This window comes from Triticum urartu, chromosome 2A (assembly GCF_056163025.1).
Source record: "Triticum urartu cultivar PI428250 chromosome 2A, HENAU_Tu73, whole genome shotgun sequence".
Taxonomy (NCBI): Eukaryota; Viridiplantae; Streptophyta; class Magnoliopsida; order Poales; family Poaceae; genus Triticum; species Triticum urartu.
Genome location: NC_141874.1, coordinates 63065511 through 63080916, shown reverse-complemented (window position 1 = coordinate 63080916; position 15406 = coordinate 63065511). Strand labels below are relative to the sequence as shown.

At 47.3% G+C, this 15406-nt stretch overlaps 1 protein-coding gene and 1 pseudogene across 1 annotated transcript; both read right to left on the bottom strand.

Annotated features, from left to right (window-relative positions):
- Positions 1–1937: 1937 nt before the first annotated feature.
- LOC147983771 (uncharacterized) lies at positions 1938–7017 on the bottom strand (annotated as a pseudogene).
- An 868-nt stretch (positions 7018–7885) lies between these two features.
- LOC125540967 (NAC domain-containing protein 92) lies at positions 7886–9666 on the bottom strand. Its single transcript, XM_048704481.2, has 3 exons — positions 9381–9666; positions 9002–9288; positions 7886–8834 (listed from the first exon to the last, which is right to left on the bottom strand). Exons 1-3 carry the CDS (start codon positions 9553–9555, stop codon positions 8238–8240), a joined length of 1059 nt encoding a protein of 352 aa, XP_048560438.1. The 5' UTR covers positions 9556–9666; the 3' UTR covers positions 7886–8237.
- Positions 9667–15406: the final 5740 nt, after the last annotated feature.

The window sequence follows — 15406 nt, the reverse complement described above, 5'->3', positions numbered from 1 at the left end:
GATAATTTGCCTGCCCCTTTTGCTCTTTTTGTCCCGGCACGGGCATAGTGCTATATGTGCGTCAAGGGTGCAATCCACTGCCAAGAAACGGTTCTGTTCTCTAGTGCTAGCGCCATAGCAGTATGCTCTACTGCTGGTATCCCGTATGATATATACTTTGGTAGTGGCCCACGGGAAAGCGTTTTCCGGCTGAGTTGAAGCCCTGGTAGAAGGTGGAAACGGTTGCAGCGTTCCGTTGCGTGGCCGGTTACGTGGGTCCCCGTCTTTGTTTTGGACGGTGGGCGAGCGAGGAGGCACCCCGCCCAGGTCCAGCTCCCACTCCACCTAGGGACCTTCTCCACCTCCGGACTCCGCCCCCAAAGGCGGCGGCTGAGGTGAGACAGGGCAGAAAACATCCTCAAAGGACGTCCGGCGTATAAACATGATCTTCCGAGGGCTCGAATCCAATCGTGCCCAGAAACAAGCTTCCCGATGCAAAACTTCCCCTGATTTTCTCAGATTATTTTTAGCCGGATAAAAATGATTTTATTAAAAAAATCTACAAACATGCAGAAAACAGTAAGTGGCACGGGACACTGAGTTAATTGGTTAGTCCAAAAAAACAATAAAAATTAATGTCAAAACTATGCCGATATGATATATACATGGCATGAAAAAAATAAAAATTATAGATACATTTGAGACGTATCAGCTGCCTCGGCGTCAACGGAACACCTAAAACCCTAATTTAACCATATAGGATGTTTTGGCGCCAGTGGAAGCCCTAAAACCTTAATTTAAGCATCTAGGGCGCCTCAGCATCGACGAGACACCTAAAACCCTAAGTTAACCATCTAGGGCGTCTCGGCGTCGATGGAACACCTAAAATCAATGCATCTAAGAACATCATATTTAAATTGCAAGAATGTTCGCACAATCAAACTAACTTAGTTCAAAGCATATCAAGTGACCAAATTTCAAACTTACTTAGTTCAAATACTTCAGGAAGGTTCACATACTCAAACTAAACATAGTTCAGTGGATTCATCACACACCGTAGTTCACATATTCAACCTAACAAACCATAGCTCAAAGTTTCAGACTAAAGATTGTTCTAAAGATACATAATTCGCCTAAATTGGCCAATCACAGGCAGCGTTTACAAGGACAACGGTCAAGTCAATGATTTGCCTGGAGCGGATTGGTGGGTGCTGATGTTAGCGCTGATGGAATCAAAGGAGCAGAAATGGATCGAATATGGTATGGCATATGTTTAACCCAGTATTTTGGTCATCATGGACTCATGCTAAATAGGACGTAATTAGGCGCGTGACAGGGATGTGTTGCCCGTGCGTGGCTTGATTAATTTCACCTACTTGGAGTTTTCTTTGTTTGATCTTCTTTGTTATCGAAAAAGGCTTTCGTCCCACTTTATATATAAAACAATGATCAACCACAACTCAAGTACAAACGCATCCCACGACAACACACGCACGCACCCAAGGCGGGATACATAGGCGCTGAGCGCAACAACATCACCCCTAACACTACAAGAGCAATCGGGGTCCTCCACCGTAAACACGCCACCGCGAAGAGATGAAGCCGCATATGGCGAACCGTGTGCTCCAAGGCGGTGCCTTCAAGAATGTTACGACGCTAACGTACCGCCACCGCCCGACCCGAGGATCAGAGTTTCCCCTAGAGCAACACGATGACCGATGAGAGCCACAACGACGCCTTCAAGAAGAGAACACGCTACACCGCCGCCGGTCCGTCCGAAGATAGAACAGGTTTTCACCCCCGGCCAACACTCACCGCCAACGAATGCCACACCCCAGCCACCATGCCGCCCACACAGCCATGGTCACCGGGCAGCACCAAGCCATGGGCTCTGCCCATGAGCACCGCGCTACCACCACCAGGGCCGCCGCCCCGGCATCCAAGACCTAGACACCATCTCACCCGAGCCCGGTCGCTACCCCAACCAAAGAGACGAGTAGAAAGGCATCGCCTTTCACACTCCTGGGCAGCCCCGACCGCCGAAACCTGAAAGGCCGGCCAAAATTGGCCTCCGGTGACCCGTCCTGCTGTGCCGGACGCGAGACGAGCTCGATTCTGCAGCCAGGCACGAGATGAGCTTGGTCCTGCTGCCGGGCATGAGACGAGCTCGGTCCTGCTGCCGGGCACGAGACAAACTCGGCCCTGTTGCCGGGCGCGAGACGAGCTCGATCCCGCAACACCGGGCGCGAGACGAGCACTGGACCGCAGCTGGGAGAAGACCAACCCTTCAACAAGGATAGAGCCCGGATGATGAAAAGAGGGGTCGAAGCCGAAACAGGCCGCTCACCGATAAACCGACGCCGGAGATGTCCAACCGCCACCGTGAGCCAACCCGAACCACCGCTATGAGCCACCACCATGCCGTGGCAGCCCAAATCCACGCCGGGACAACGAGGGGAGCCCGAACTGCCCTGTAGCAGAGGGGCGCGCCACCGCGGCTGCTGCCCGCCCCTGTGCCGCCACACTCCACCCCCCCCCCCCCCCGAGCCTCTCCCGCCGCCAGCCAACAGCAGCAGGAGGCCTCTCAGCCTCGCCGGAGCACCACCCAGCCAAGGCAGTGTGCCCTCCAGTCCAAGCTGTCGCAGCCCGAGCCGGCTGACAAGGGGATCTGGGCCGTCAGCGACTCCACCCGCAGCAGAGCCGACCCCGCCAACTCCACCTCGCCTGCCGCCCAACCACCGCGCAGCCGCCGCCGCTCCACCGGCAAGCCGCGCCGCCCCGCGCGAGCGACGTCCCTGCCAAGCCGCCGCACCCGCGCCGCGAGCAACAGGGGAGGGAGGCTAGAGGACCCCGCCGCCGCCGACGCCGACCAGGCTTCGCCCGGCGGCGCCCTCCGGCGGCGGCGAGGAGGTGAGGAGGAGGAGAGGTCCGGCGGCGGCTAGGGTTCGCCCTGCCGCCCGCGGGAGCGGCTCGGGCGAGAGCTCTTTCCAATTTCAGAGAATTGGTTTTTAGCAGTCATCTTCTTTGTTTGTCAAGGGGAAGTGAGGCATCTATCTCATTTTCTTCCATAGTACGACGAGCCACGGCAGCACTGTCGTCCACATCCGCATGACCACATGGCACTCCCGTCACGTTTCACGGCCGAGACATAACAGTATGGACCTACCTACATACGTGGTGCTCCAATGATCGATCATACTCCAAGGTTCCATGACTACCACTGTGCCTAGCCGCGGATCGCTATGTCGGCAGCAGAGAATATCACGTTCCGATCGATCCGCTTCACGCATGCATGCTTGAAGCAATACGGATGAAAGAATATGACCTTCATCAATACAGTCTTGTCCGTCTGATTAGCGGCTGACCCGGTTACACGGCTAGCATGCATTTCCTACTCATTGGAGCGGAGCGGGTTTATATGGAGAGCTGCGTGTAATAGTCCGACGTTGGGTACGTGGCGAGACTTTGTCGAACGGATTTGCCGCCATGCGCGCGAGCTGCAGCTAACAGCGTAGCACCTCGCAACGCCAACGACATGAGACGTTGCAACACGCACAAGCCTCCCCTCCCCTCCCTGGCCACATGTCCACGCCAAGCGGCCTGATGGCAGATTAATTAAAGAACTAATTGATCAACTATGTCATTGTCATGTGCACTATGTATATATGCTAGTACTAGTATATTTGTCAATAAACTTGATAGATCCAAATTGTTGGTGCTTCACCAACACACTGAAGCAACAGCTAGCTCGGTCGATTGATCACGCGCGCGTATGTTACCAACACGAGAAGCCAACACCGCGGGAATGCCGCATGCATGCAGCATGTACATTTCAATGCACCTACATCTAGCGCTACAAATAGATACTCCCTCTGTTTTGAATTATTTGTCGTAGGTATGGATGTATCTATATGTATTTTAGTTCTAGATACATTCATTTCTGCGACGAGTAATTTGGAACGGAGGGAGTACTAGTCTAAAACTTTCTCCGTCTCAAAATACGTGTCATTGATTTAGTACAAAGTCAGCAACACTTATTTTGAGATGGATGTTCTTCTAGCCAATGGGCAATGGCTATAGACTATAGTACGTATCGCTGCTTGGCGCCCAGTTGTGCTGGATTGACTTCTATTTGCATTGTGTGTACGTGAGGGTAATTCATATGTACCAGAACTCTGGAGCCATGTATAGTGGTAGATACATAGGGAGTCGATATGCACGGATCTGTCGTAGTTTCCCGGTTCTTTCCTCTGTTTTCCATGTTTTTTGTGGGTTTTTGGTTTTATATTTCTTTATTTTCCCTTCTTTTGTTTCCTCATTTTTTTGCCCATGGCTGTCAGGAGCACAAGTCTGTTATGTTCTTGCGTGGACTACATGTGTGCTTCACGGAGAAGCACAAGTGTGTTGTGCTCCCGGGTTGACCACATGTGGGATTTCATGCGGGAGCACATGTGTGTTTCGACTCTTTAGTCCCTTTAGTAATGACCCTTTAGGCCTAGGCATTAGTAACGATCCTTTAGTCCCGTTTCTTCAACCGGGACAGATGGGCCTTATGAACCGGGACAAATGACCCTTTTTTTACTAGTGTTCACCATGTGGAGGAAGCACATGTTAATCTACTTGCAAGCATATTTTTGTATCACCCCACATGAGCATACGTTAGCTTCACTTGGGAACATGGTACAATTAGAAAGCACATGTTAGTTCACTTTGAAAGGACAATTTTCAGTCAAAAAATCATCAAAACCTACTACCATGAGGTAAAAAAAATATTACTTTGGGAGTAACACAATGGTGAAAACGGATTCAAGATTTGGACTTATGATTCCAGAGATAAATTGTTTTGAAAATCAAATTTATAAAAACACCACAACAAAACCTCTCATCTCTCGTGCGCATGTGAAAAAAGTTCCACCAAAACTCGCAAGTTGCGACAACTGACGCACATACGATGCGTGAGCTATTTGTCACCACCAGAGGATGTGAGAGTGGACGGGGCTTGCTTACCCCCAATGAATGTTCCCATCCATTGTCCCATATATGTGGCGCTCAACCCAGGCCTACCTTCTATTTTTCCAACCAAAGCAGAAAAGTTTCTATCTGCTTAAACAAATTAGTTAAGTACATTTTGTTACGTTTCTTCTAGATAACTGCTTCCTCAAGTGTTCCCCGCAAAAAAAAAAAAAACTACTTCTCCAAGTGTGTTATGTTGACTTTGTCAAGTGTCCATGCTTTGCCGAGTTCATTACCGAGTTTCGCCTGTTTGCCGAGTATTTTTCTTTATGCGGCACCCATAAAGACGTTGTTGACTGAGTGCGTGCGAAAACTTACTCGATAAACAACTTGCTACGGACGTTGATGTAATTTCTGTCTCTTCTGAAGTTCTTTGCACTGTCAGATGAATAGATAGAAAGCTTTTCCTGAAGGGAAATAAACACTAAATACTCGGGGATCAATTATTCCTGTGCGGTGGTGAGCAACATTTCGGTGTTGAGCAGTCGAGAAAGGCGAACGGGTGGGAGCCCTCCATGCTCCCGGCGGCCAGCTAGCTAGCACCCAGCAGTAGTAATAGCAAGTGGAGCCGTTGTTTAATTACGAGTAATACTGGAGACACTCCAATTGATCGCCAGGAATTGATTTGATTATCTTTTTTGTGCGCGTGCATGCAGATGGATTCGCTGACGACGTCCCGTGGCTTGGAAACGAATGCGAATGATTGGATACACGCATGCACGTGAAACGGTTTGATTCATGACTGCACCAGGCAGGCCTCGAGTTTTTGTTTCAGCAAAAACTTGCGCTAATCCACGATTTAGACAAAGATAATTTCGGCCTCATTTGTCAATAATTATGTGTCTTCATCACTGTATTGAAAATAATACACCTTAAATAAAGGGATGGGGGAGTATCCGTCAACTGTCAAAATTGCTATAGTATAAAGAACACCAAAAGAAAAAATTATATCCAACTTCATAGACCACCTAGTAACGACTAGAAACATCTCTCCCTCATTGGAGCCAGTCAAACCTTGTTGTAATAGGCAATCGAAAAGTCGTCGTGCTAAGTCCCTATAGGACCAGCGCACTAAAACACGTAGGTCAGAAGGATTCAACCTGTAAGCACACAAACACAAACGAACGAATATTTGATCCACATAAATCCACTGAAGCCAAATGCCGATTGAATCACGCAAGATCCGTTGGAGACAAACCTTCACACGTCCTGCGACGATGCTAGAAGCACCACCGGGATGGAGGCTAGACAGGAAGAATCTTATTCCATCTTTAAGAAGCTGCCACCGCCGCCTCGTCTCTCCAAAAAAGACACAAACCCTAAAAAATTTAAGAAGACATTTAAAAACGAAGCCCTCCCGCCGACAAGGGTTGGGATCCACTACACCTTCATGACCCTGGGCCACATGAGACGAGACAGATTACGGCGCTGCTGGCAGGAAGCACGAGAAAGCCAAGCGCTAGGGTGTCCCTCAGAACGAGCGAAGGGCAGGCATGTTTGTCCATTTGAACCAATCATGTACGTACGCGCCAATTCAAAAAAAAAAAACTAATCACATTCGCCCCTCATCGGCCGTCCATGGAATTGCACCAACAATATATAAGAACGATCCCTATATGAAGAACCGAGTCCAATCCTAGAAAATGATAGATTGAAGCCGAATCAAGTATGAACATTTTGTTAATGCACTCGAAGGGCTTCAGCGTATTCTTCCGTACTCCCTCGGCAGGGGCTGAGCTACGTCTAGGCTAAATGGATTGTGCCCCGCACGGTCAAAAAATAAAATCAGTGAGGTGTAAGAGCAAATTCGACCATATGCATTCGAAACATCCCAGCAAATTTTTCCTATATTTTTTGAAATAATGAATTGGTAGAGAAATTAAACAGGTAACATCTATGAGGAAAACACGGCTCTCCATCAAGAGACGGCCTAGCCAGCCGTCGCATACCCAAAAAGCTAGGGTTCCTCTGCCTCCCGCCGGCGCCGGCGCCAGTCTGCCCCATCTCCCATGGCTTTAGGACCATGGGGGCGGGATGGATCCCGGCCCTTGTCGGTGGGAGGGCTCCGTTTTTAGATATTTTTGAGGTTTGTTAAGGTTTGTGTCCTATTCAGGAAGGCGAGACGGCGACGACTCCCTGAAGATGGAATAAAAGTCTCCCCGCCTAGCCCTTGCTTCAGTGATGCGTCTGGCATCATCGGTGAGCGTGTGAAGGTGTGTCTCCGATGGATCTGTCTTTGATAGATTTGCTCGGATCTGTTCGTCGTTCGTCTTTGTTCGTGTGTTTTCAGGTTGGATCCTTCTTATCTACACTCTTCATCGGCGACCGTTACTGTTCTGGTGCGTTGGTTCTAAGGGGCCTTAGTTTGCCCGGCTCCGGCGAGAGAGGAGCGATGACAGCGGCGCGCCTTCGGCTCGCTTCAATGCTTGTAGTCGTCGTTAGATGGTCTATGGATCTGGATGTAATTTTTATTATTTCTAGTGTTCGTTGTACTATCATGATTGAAGATGAATAGAACGGAAGTTTATTTCGCAAAAAAAAGAACTACCACAGGTCGCATGGTTTTAACCATCCTGACCATAATTTTTGAAACCGGTAAATAAATGTGTAGAAAAATTGAAACCACTATAATTTTGAAACCATTAAAAAAACACGTAGGGAACTGGAACGCGACGTCTACTACAAGGCACCTTGGCTCAGTGACTGGGCGCTTCAAAATCTTTTAACAGATTCAGTATATTTTGCTCGGTACACACATATGCCGTCAGGGATCGTGGATCGCGATTAAAGGATGGTACCGTCCACCGTCCAGTAACCAAGACCCCCGAATAACCCATGGCATGTATGATTAACAATCAAATAAATAAAACATTAACAATGGGAATAATTCATCTCCATCAACACACAATCAGATTTATCAACCAACTCGATCAGGTTCATCCCCCTAATAGCTAAACTGTAGGATGGCAATCAGGTAAAGTATGTACAAACTACATATGCTTCCTAGTAGTTTGATATCACACCCTAAGATTAATCCCTCCTCACAGGCCATCATTATGCCTTGCACGCATCAACAAACACACGACGATCCTCCTCGAATCACCACCGCCTAATGAACCCAATCCTTAATTGAAAGTTAATGAAGCAACTAATCAATCGAAGAGCTAGCATCAACCAAATAACCATCTATATAGCTACCAGCAAACTGAGACTCTCCAATCCAGCGAATAGATGGATGGATTCAATCAGATCTTCCACATGTCGGAGTAGTCCATGAGAGCCTCGCCCCGGAACAGCTCCTCCAGATCGAGGTACGACCGCGACGACGGCATCAGGAACGAGGTGTCCGCGCCGGCGAGCGCCCTCGTGTCCAAGCCCAGCGAAGGGCTCAGCAGCGCCGACGAAGACGCTACCTCCGCCTTCGGCTTGCTGTACCTGCGGATCGCAGCCTGCTGGTCGCCCATAGCCTGGTAGGGTGAGTACCCGGCGCCGCCAAGATTGCCGTTGGCCGTCGCCGGTATGAAGAAGTAGTTCGGGCTCTGCTGCTGCTGCGGATGTAGCACCGGTAGCTCCGTCTTGATGGTCAGATGCTCCGCGTCCGGCTCGAGCGGCAGGGCCGCGCTGGAGGTGGAGCTCGAAGCGCCGGCGAAGTCGTCAGCCCCAGACGGAGAGTCCATGAGCATCGGCAGGTCCGCGTCGTCGAACAGGTCGGTGTCGATGAGCAAGTCATCGAGGAAGGCGAGCGGGTCCTCCATGGCCCCGTCAGCCGCCGGCGCCATCTGGGGCGGCGCATTCTTCGCCGCCGAGTCTTTGTTGAACACCCGGCAAACAGCCCAATCGTCCTACAGGCACGCAACAGGCAGGTTGAGAAAACAACATCAGAAGAATAAGAAACAAATCGCGAGCGCGACATGTGAGCGCGCGGTCCATTCCAGCAGCATCTCCGGATGCTCCGGCGGATCGACCGATCGACACGGAGACGGGGACAATCGAATCTTGCCAGCCGTACCTTGGCGGTGTGGGGAAGACGATGGGGCAGCTGGCCCTCGAGGCGGTACTCGTGCATCACCCACGGCGTCTTCCCGCCGCTGGGGGCGCGGCCGGTGTAGAAGACGAGCGTCTTCTTCATGCCGACGAGGACGGCGTCCCGGCCCTTGCCGCGGAAGATCTCCTTGTCCTTCCCCGTCGCCTTCCAGTACCCCTTCTTCGTAGCCCGGTTGGTGCGCGTTCCCGTCGGGTACTTCCGACCCTTGTGCACGAAGAAGAACCACTCCTTCTCCCCCATCTTCGCCTTCCCTGCAAAACCATAGAACCGGCCGGCCATGAGCGCGCTGCTTGCCTGGTGCCTGCAAATCCAATCAGATCAGACGAGGAGTAGTACTACTCACCCGGGAGCTCCCACGGCTCGTTCTTGTTGAGGTCGACGTCGGTGATCACCTGGCAGGAGAAGGATTCGCGGAGGACCTTGCGGGTGAGGTAGTGGGTGACCACCTCCTCGTCGGTGGGGTGGAACCGGAACCCCGGTGGAAGCGCCAGATCCATCACCGCCGTCACGTCCGACATCGCGGCGGCACCCTCTCGGATCTACTGCCTTGCTACGCTGAGGAAGAACTTGATGGGAGCGGGTGCTGAGGAGGAGTAGATATGTGGAGAGGTGATTGTCTGAACGGTTTGCGGTTTGGATGAGCGGCGGGGTGGGGGTGCTTATATAGCGTCAGGAATAGGATGGCTATAGTTGCTTCGTAGTAATTCCAAGGCAGTAAATTAATGCTCCTATGACCAAGCGGCTAAGCATGTCCGAATGAATCGCTCAAGATAACATCCTGGATAACGACTGCAATCATCTAGAGTTAATAGGTTGCTACATATCCCGCAAAATTTTAAAATAGGTTGCTAAAATGATTTTAAATCACGGATGCAACCAACGCAATTTGCGGCCCTATCTCCGTTCGGAAACTTCCCCGCAATTTGAATGCCGTTGTGAATCGCGGCAGATAACACTGAAATCATCGGAGATGGAGCATTTCCTGCCCCTAAATTCTTTCTTCCGCAATTTTAATCCTTGGTTGCTAATGATACTACTTCTGGATAAGCACTGCGTAATCACCAAGTGTTAACCTGCTAATGATAAGTGTTAATTCTATTTGACACACACACAGTTACATAGCTGTTAATGATTATGTACACACCGTTTGGTCGTTAGTAGTGCACACGTCAGTGTCCCTGCTGTTTTTGTGTGTGGCCGAGAAAAAGAGCGGCCGATAATTCATCCCAGAATTCCACTTGTACAATCGTCATGAAAGATACCGGTAACAACAAGCCTTAACGTCTAGCTGTTTCCAGCGAGGTCGTCCATATGCTACCATAGAAAATTCAAAAAAAAAAACGGATGACGACTTCGGAAGTGAAAGCATACCGGTATGCGTTGTCGAATCGAGGGTTAAATCTGTAGTTTCAAGATCCTTTTCTCACTAACTGGACATGTACTGGTCCGAACAACACACAAAATGGCACGTGAAACGCACTATTTATATGCAGTGACTAATCAAGCCTAGCAGTTGAATCCACGGTAGAAGATTCGTATAGTGAAATACAAATTGATTTGATTTTGTCCAGAGGAAGAAATCCAAATGTTTCACAGTACACAACAGTATGTACCACCATATATTCTACCTGCATTGTGCTCAGAGAATATGCGTTGAGAAACCGCGACCATTCTCTCTTACGCGAAGAGTACACATGCCGTTTTAGGGTTCTACCGAGTTTATCTTACAAAAAAGTCTGCGGTTGATTTAAGTTTACATTAAAATACAAATTGATTTGATTTTGTCCAGGGGAAGAAATCCAAATGTTTCACAGTACAGAACAGTATGTACCACAATATATTCTACTTGCATTGTGCTCAGAGAAAATGCGTTGAGAAACCGTGACCATTTTCTCTTACACGAAGAGTATGCATGCCGTTTTAGGGTTCTACCGAGTTTACCTTACAGAAAAGTCTACGGTTGATATAAGTTTATCAATAATAAGTCTCCTTTCTTCTAGTTCTTTTTTTTTAATGTTCTTTTCTTCTAATTGAAACATACTCCCTCCATCCTACAACTAGCTTGAAAAATGATCTTATATTCTGGAACGGAGGGAGTAGTAGTTTTGTCTGTTACTCTGGGAAAAAATGCAACCAAATACTTAGCCACTAAGCACTAGTATGTTATCAACGAGCTTAATCTTGACGCCTATAGTTCTTGGATCGGCGAGGATATACACTTATTTATGTACGCAAAGACTAAATCTTGAGTGCATTAAATGCACCCGGAATTAAAATTCCTATCTCGTATAATCAATTTGATTGGGGTGTAGTGGGCGGTACGGAAAAATCCGGCCATGACGCTGCGGAGCGCGCGGAATGCTTATGTCAGGCGTTGGCGAACGCGTATGCTGCCGTGGTTGGTCCAATCACAAAAAAATATGTGTAATTAATCGAGCAAATCATGCCATATCTGTAAACTAGATGCAGTTTCCTGGACATTTCTTCGCCTGTCCATGCCCTAGCTGCCTTTTCTGAGGCTGAAATATTATGCCATATCTGCAATCCATCCTAGATTGTTAGTACGAAAAGGTCATCTAAATTTTGTTTGCGAAGTAATTAGCTTGCATGGAAAACTTCAGTAGTTCATTGGCACACAAAATCCAGCAGTTTCCTTGCACACAGCAATTCAGAGACCAGTGGGTACAGAACAATACCGAAGAAGATAATGCTATGCATGTACGCGATAATCAACTAATGACAATTAATTACCAAGCTATTTAGTGGCTAACACTTCCCATAATTGCTCATGGCTTTGTTGCTAGAAGCTGCACGACGGGGAATCTCAATCCACAAATATACGGCGTGGTGTTTGGTGGACCTGATCATCTCAGAGTCCCTGTCGCCGGCCACATTGTCAGTTGCCGGAAGCAGACAAGTCTTCCTCGTCATTCCTCGACAGCAACACTGTACCTTCCTCAGAGATCACGGATATGGATTGAAATGAAAGTTTCGTTGGCATAAAATTCTCACAACGTGACATATAAAACCCCCAACCTATGTTTCGTTGCCAATTTTAAACGTGGTTTTTGTATTGCTGTGGTCTGCCACGATCGCAGGCCGATTTGCTTGGTCCCAAAGGGCAGAAACGAAATGGAAATGCACGGCAGATGCAAAACCCTTCTCACCTAAGCATCTGCTGATCTAGTCCACGTATCCTTTTTGCTTGATTCTTCTCTCCTTTTTCGTGGCCAAAAGTAAGAAAGATAATTTGCTCTTTTTGTCCGGGCACGGGCGTAGTGCTATTTGTGCGTGAAGGGTGCAATCCACTGCAAAGAAACTGTTATGTTCGCTAGTGCAAGCATAGTAGTATCAGTATGCGCTACTGCTGGTATCCCGTAGGATATATTTTTGCTAGTGGCCTACGAAAAGCATTTTCAGTTGAGTAACTCCTGGAAAGATTTCGGTGACTTGATCCACCCCGTATGAAAGTAGCAACGGTCGTGGCCTTCCATTGCGTGGCCGGTTACGTGGGTCCTGTCCCCGTCTTCATTTTGGACGGCGAGCGACGAGGCACCGCCGTCACCCGGCCCGGGTCCAGCTCAACGCTGTGCGCCGCAGCGACGTTTGTGACGGGATTCACGCCGCTTCCAGCTCACTCCAGCGTGCTGCTATTTCGGTGCCACCATCTCAGGATGCTCCGGCTGTGATCGGATAAGAGAACCTCTATAACCTTCCCTCAAAAAAAAAAAGAGAACGTCTATAACCTAATTGAGGCAAAAAAAAACTAATTAAGGCAAAAGGAAGGATGTTAAACAAAAGGATATGGAAATTCGATAAGTAGAAAGATTTCCGTCTACCAATCACGTTGGAGAAGTTATTTTGATCCCAAGATCTTTATAGAGGGCTTGAATTTCAGGGCATGGACGAACCGTTTCACCGAGGAGGTGAAAAATGCAGTCAACCGAAAGCCAGGAAACAAGGCACCCGGTCCGGACGGCTTTACCGGCGCCTTTTTCCCAAAAAGAAATATCCGGGTAAACAGGACGTTATGAAAGCCATTTACCTGTTCTTACGTTATGGAAAATGCCGTCAACCGAAAGCCGGGAGACAAGGCACCCGGTCCGGGCGGCTTTACCGGCGCCTTTTCCAAAAGAAAAAATATCCGGGTAAACTGGACGTTATGGAAGCCATATACTTATTCTAGAACCCCCCCCCCCCTCCCCATGTTTATCCAATTTTTTGAGTCTTAACTCCGCAAATCTTGTACCATCGCCTAAGAAAGCGGAGGTGGAAGTTAACACTGAGTATAGGTCTACTAGTCTAATTCACACCAAACCGGCTCTTGCTACATATGAACAAGCTCATTTCTAATGCTTAAAGTGTGTTCATCAAGAAAGAGAAACATTCACAAACCTTCATTAGAAACCTTGCACGAAGGCTCCAAAGAAATGAAAGCGCCCTCACGCCTCCAAGAGACCTTCTTCTCCGTCGAGGGACTCCGCCCCACGGGCAAAGGTGGCGGCTTTGGTGAGACAAGGCAGAGACATCCCCAAAGGACGTCTGGCGTGTAAACATGATCTTCCAAGGGCTTGAATCCAAGCACGCCCAGAAACAAGCTTCCCCATACAAAACTTCTCCTGCTTGTTCTGGATTTTTTAGCTCGAAAAATTTGATTTTTCTGAAAAATATAAAACATGCAGAAAACAACAACTAGCACTACACACTTAATTAATAGGTAATTTCAGAAAAATAATAAAATTGGTGTCAGAACTATGCCAAAATGATATAAACATGCCATGAAAAAATAAAAAATTGTAGATATGTTTGAGACCTATTAGGTGCCTCGGCGTCAACAGAACACGTAAAACCCTAATTTAACCATATAGGATGTTTTTGCGGCAATGGAACCCGGCAAACCATACTTTAAGCATCTTGGATGCCTCGACATCGATGGAGCACCTAAAACCCTAATTTAACCATCTATGGTGTCTCAGCGTTGATGGAAGACCTAAAATTAATACATCCAACAACATCATATTTAAATTACAAGAAGGTTCACACACTCAAACTAACTTAGTTCTCATAAGCATATCAAGGAGGTTCACATACTCAAACTAAATATAGTTCAGAGGATTCATCACACACCGTAGTTCACATACTCAACCTAACAAGCCATAGTTCAAAGTTTTAGACTAAAGATTTGTTCAAAAGATACATAATGACTAAGATAATCAGATTATCTCTTATTCTTCATCACAAATGGCTTTGGTGCCCTTGAGCTTGATCTTGTTCTTTTGACAGGCTTTCACGAGGTCGACAATGCAAAACTCCAAGTTTCTCCTCTAAGTGTTTAGTTTTTCCTTCTCTTTCAGTTGTGTGAAAAATTCCTAACGACACTGGCTTGAGCAACCTGGGTGTGCTTCAACATGCTAACTCGTTCCTCGAGTTTAGTGTTCTCAACCTCCATTGCACCAAGCTCTTGCTTCAAATTTCCCATGTTGTTGTCCAAAACAAAGATCTTCTCTCTTCATTGTCCCTTCAACTCTATTGATAGTTGTATTCTTGAGCACTCTTCTCCTGGGACATCGACAACCAACTTGGCATGGTTGTCCTCTATTTTCATGTTCTCTTTCATAACATTGTGACACTAGATGAATGTTCCAGGCGTGCAAGCCTATTAGTATGCTTGTTCTCGTCAAATAAACCGCTTAACATGTGGAGAGCATTCTGCAGTGAGTCTGGCCACTCCTGATCTACCCACTGAAATATTCCATAGTTTCTCCCCTCCTGCAATAGTTAACAAATTTATCCGATGGTTAAAATTGTTAAATTTCTTCCTTGTCTACATTAATCAGTGCCTACTATACATGTTCAGTACCCTTTGCCAAATTAATGAATAGCACAATTTACAAATTGGATGAACAACGCAAAAATAGAATGATTCACCTCTAATTCCTAAAATTAAAAGGCCAGAAACTAAATGACATACATAATCAGAGTTGAGACCATTACAATTTTATTATCATGATCTACTATCACAACATGACCACATCACCATTAGATTCATGCTAAACAAAAGAATTGCAATGGACAACACATGAACAGTGAACCCTAGAACAATTTGGAAACTTATTATAAAAGACAGGTCAGTGGCCATTGATACATCTCCAACATATCTATATTTTTTATATACTATCATATTATCACTTTTATATGTTTTATATTATTTTTCTGGACTAACTTATTAATTTAGTGCCCAATGCAAGTTCCTATCTTTTGCTTGTTTCTGGTTTCGCTAAAAATCCATATATATGAAGGTCCACATACGATGCCAAATTTTCACATTTTTTCTAGCCAATGAAGGACCCTAGAAGCTTCAGGAGAGGT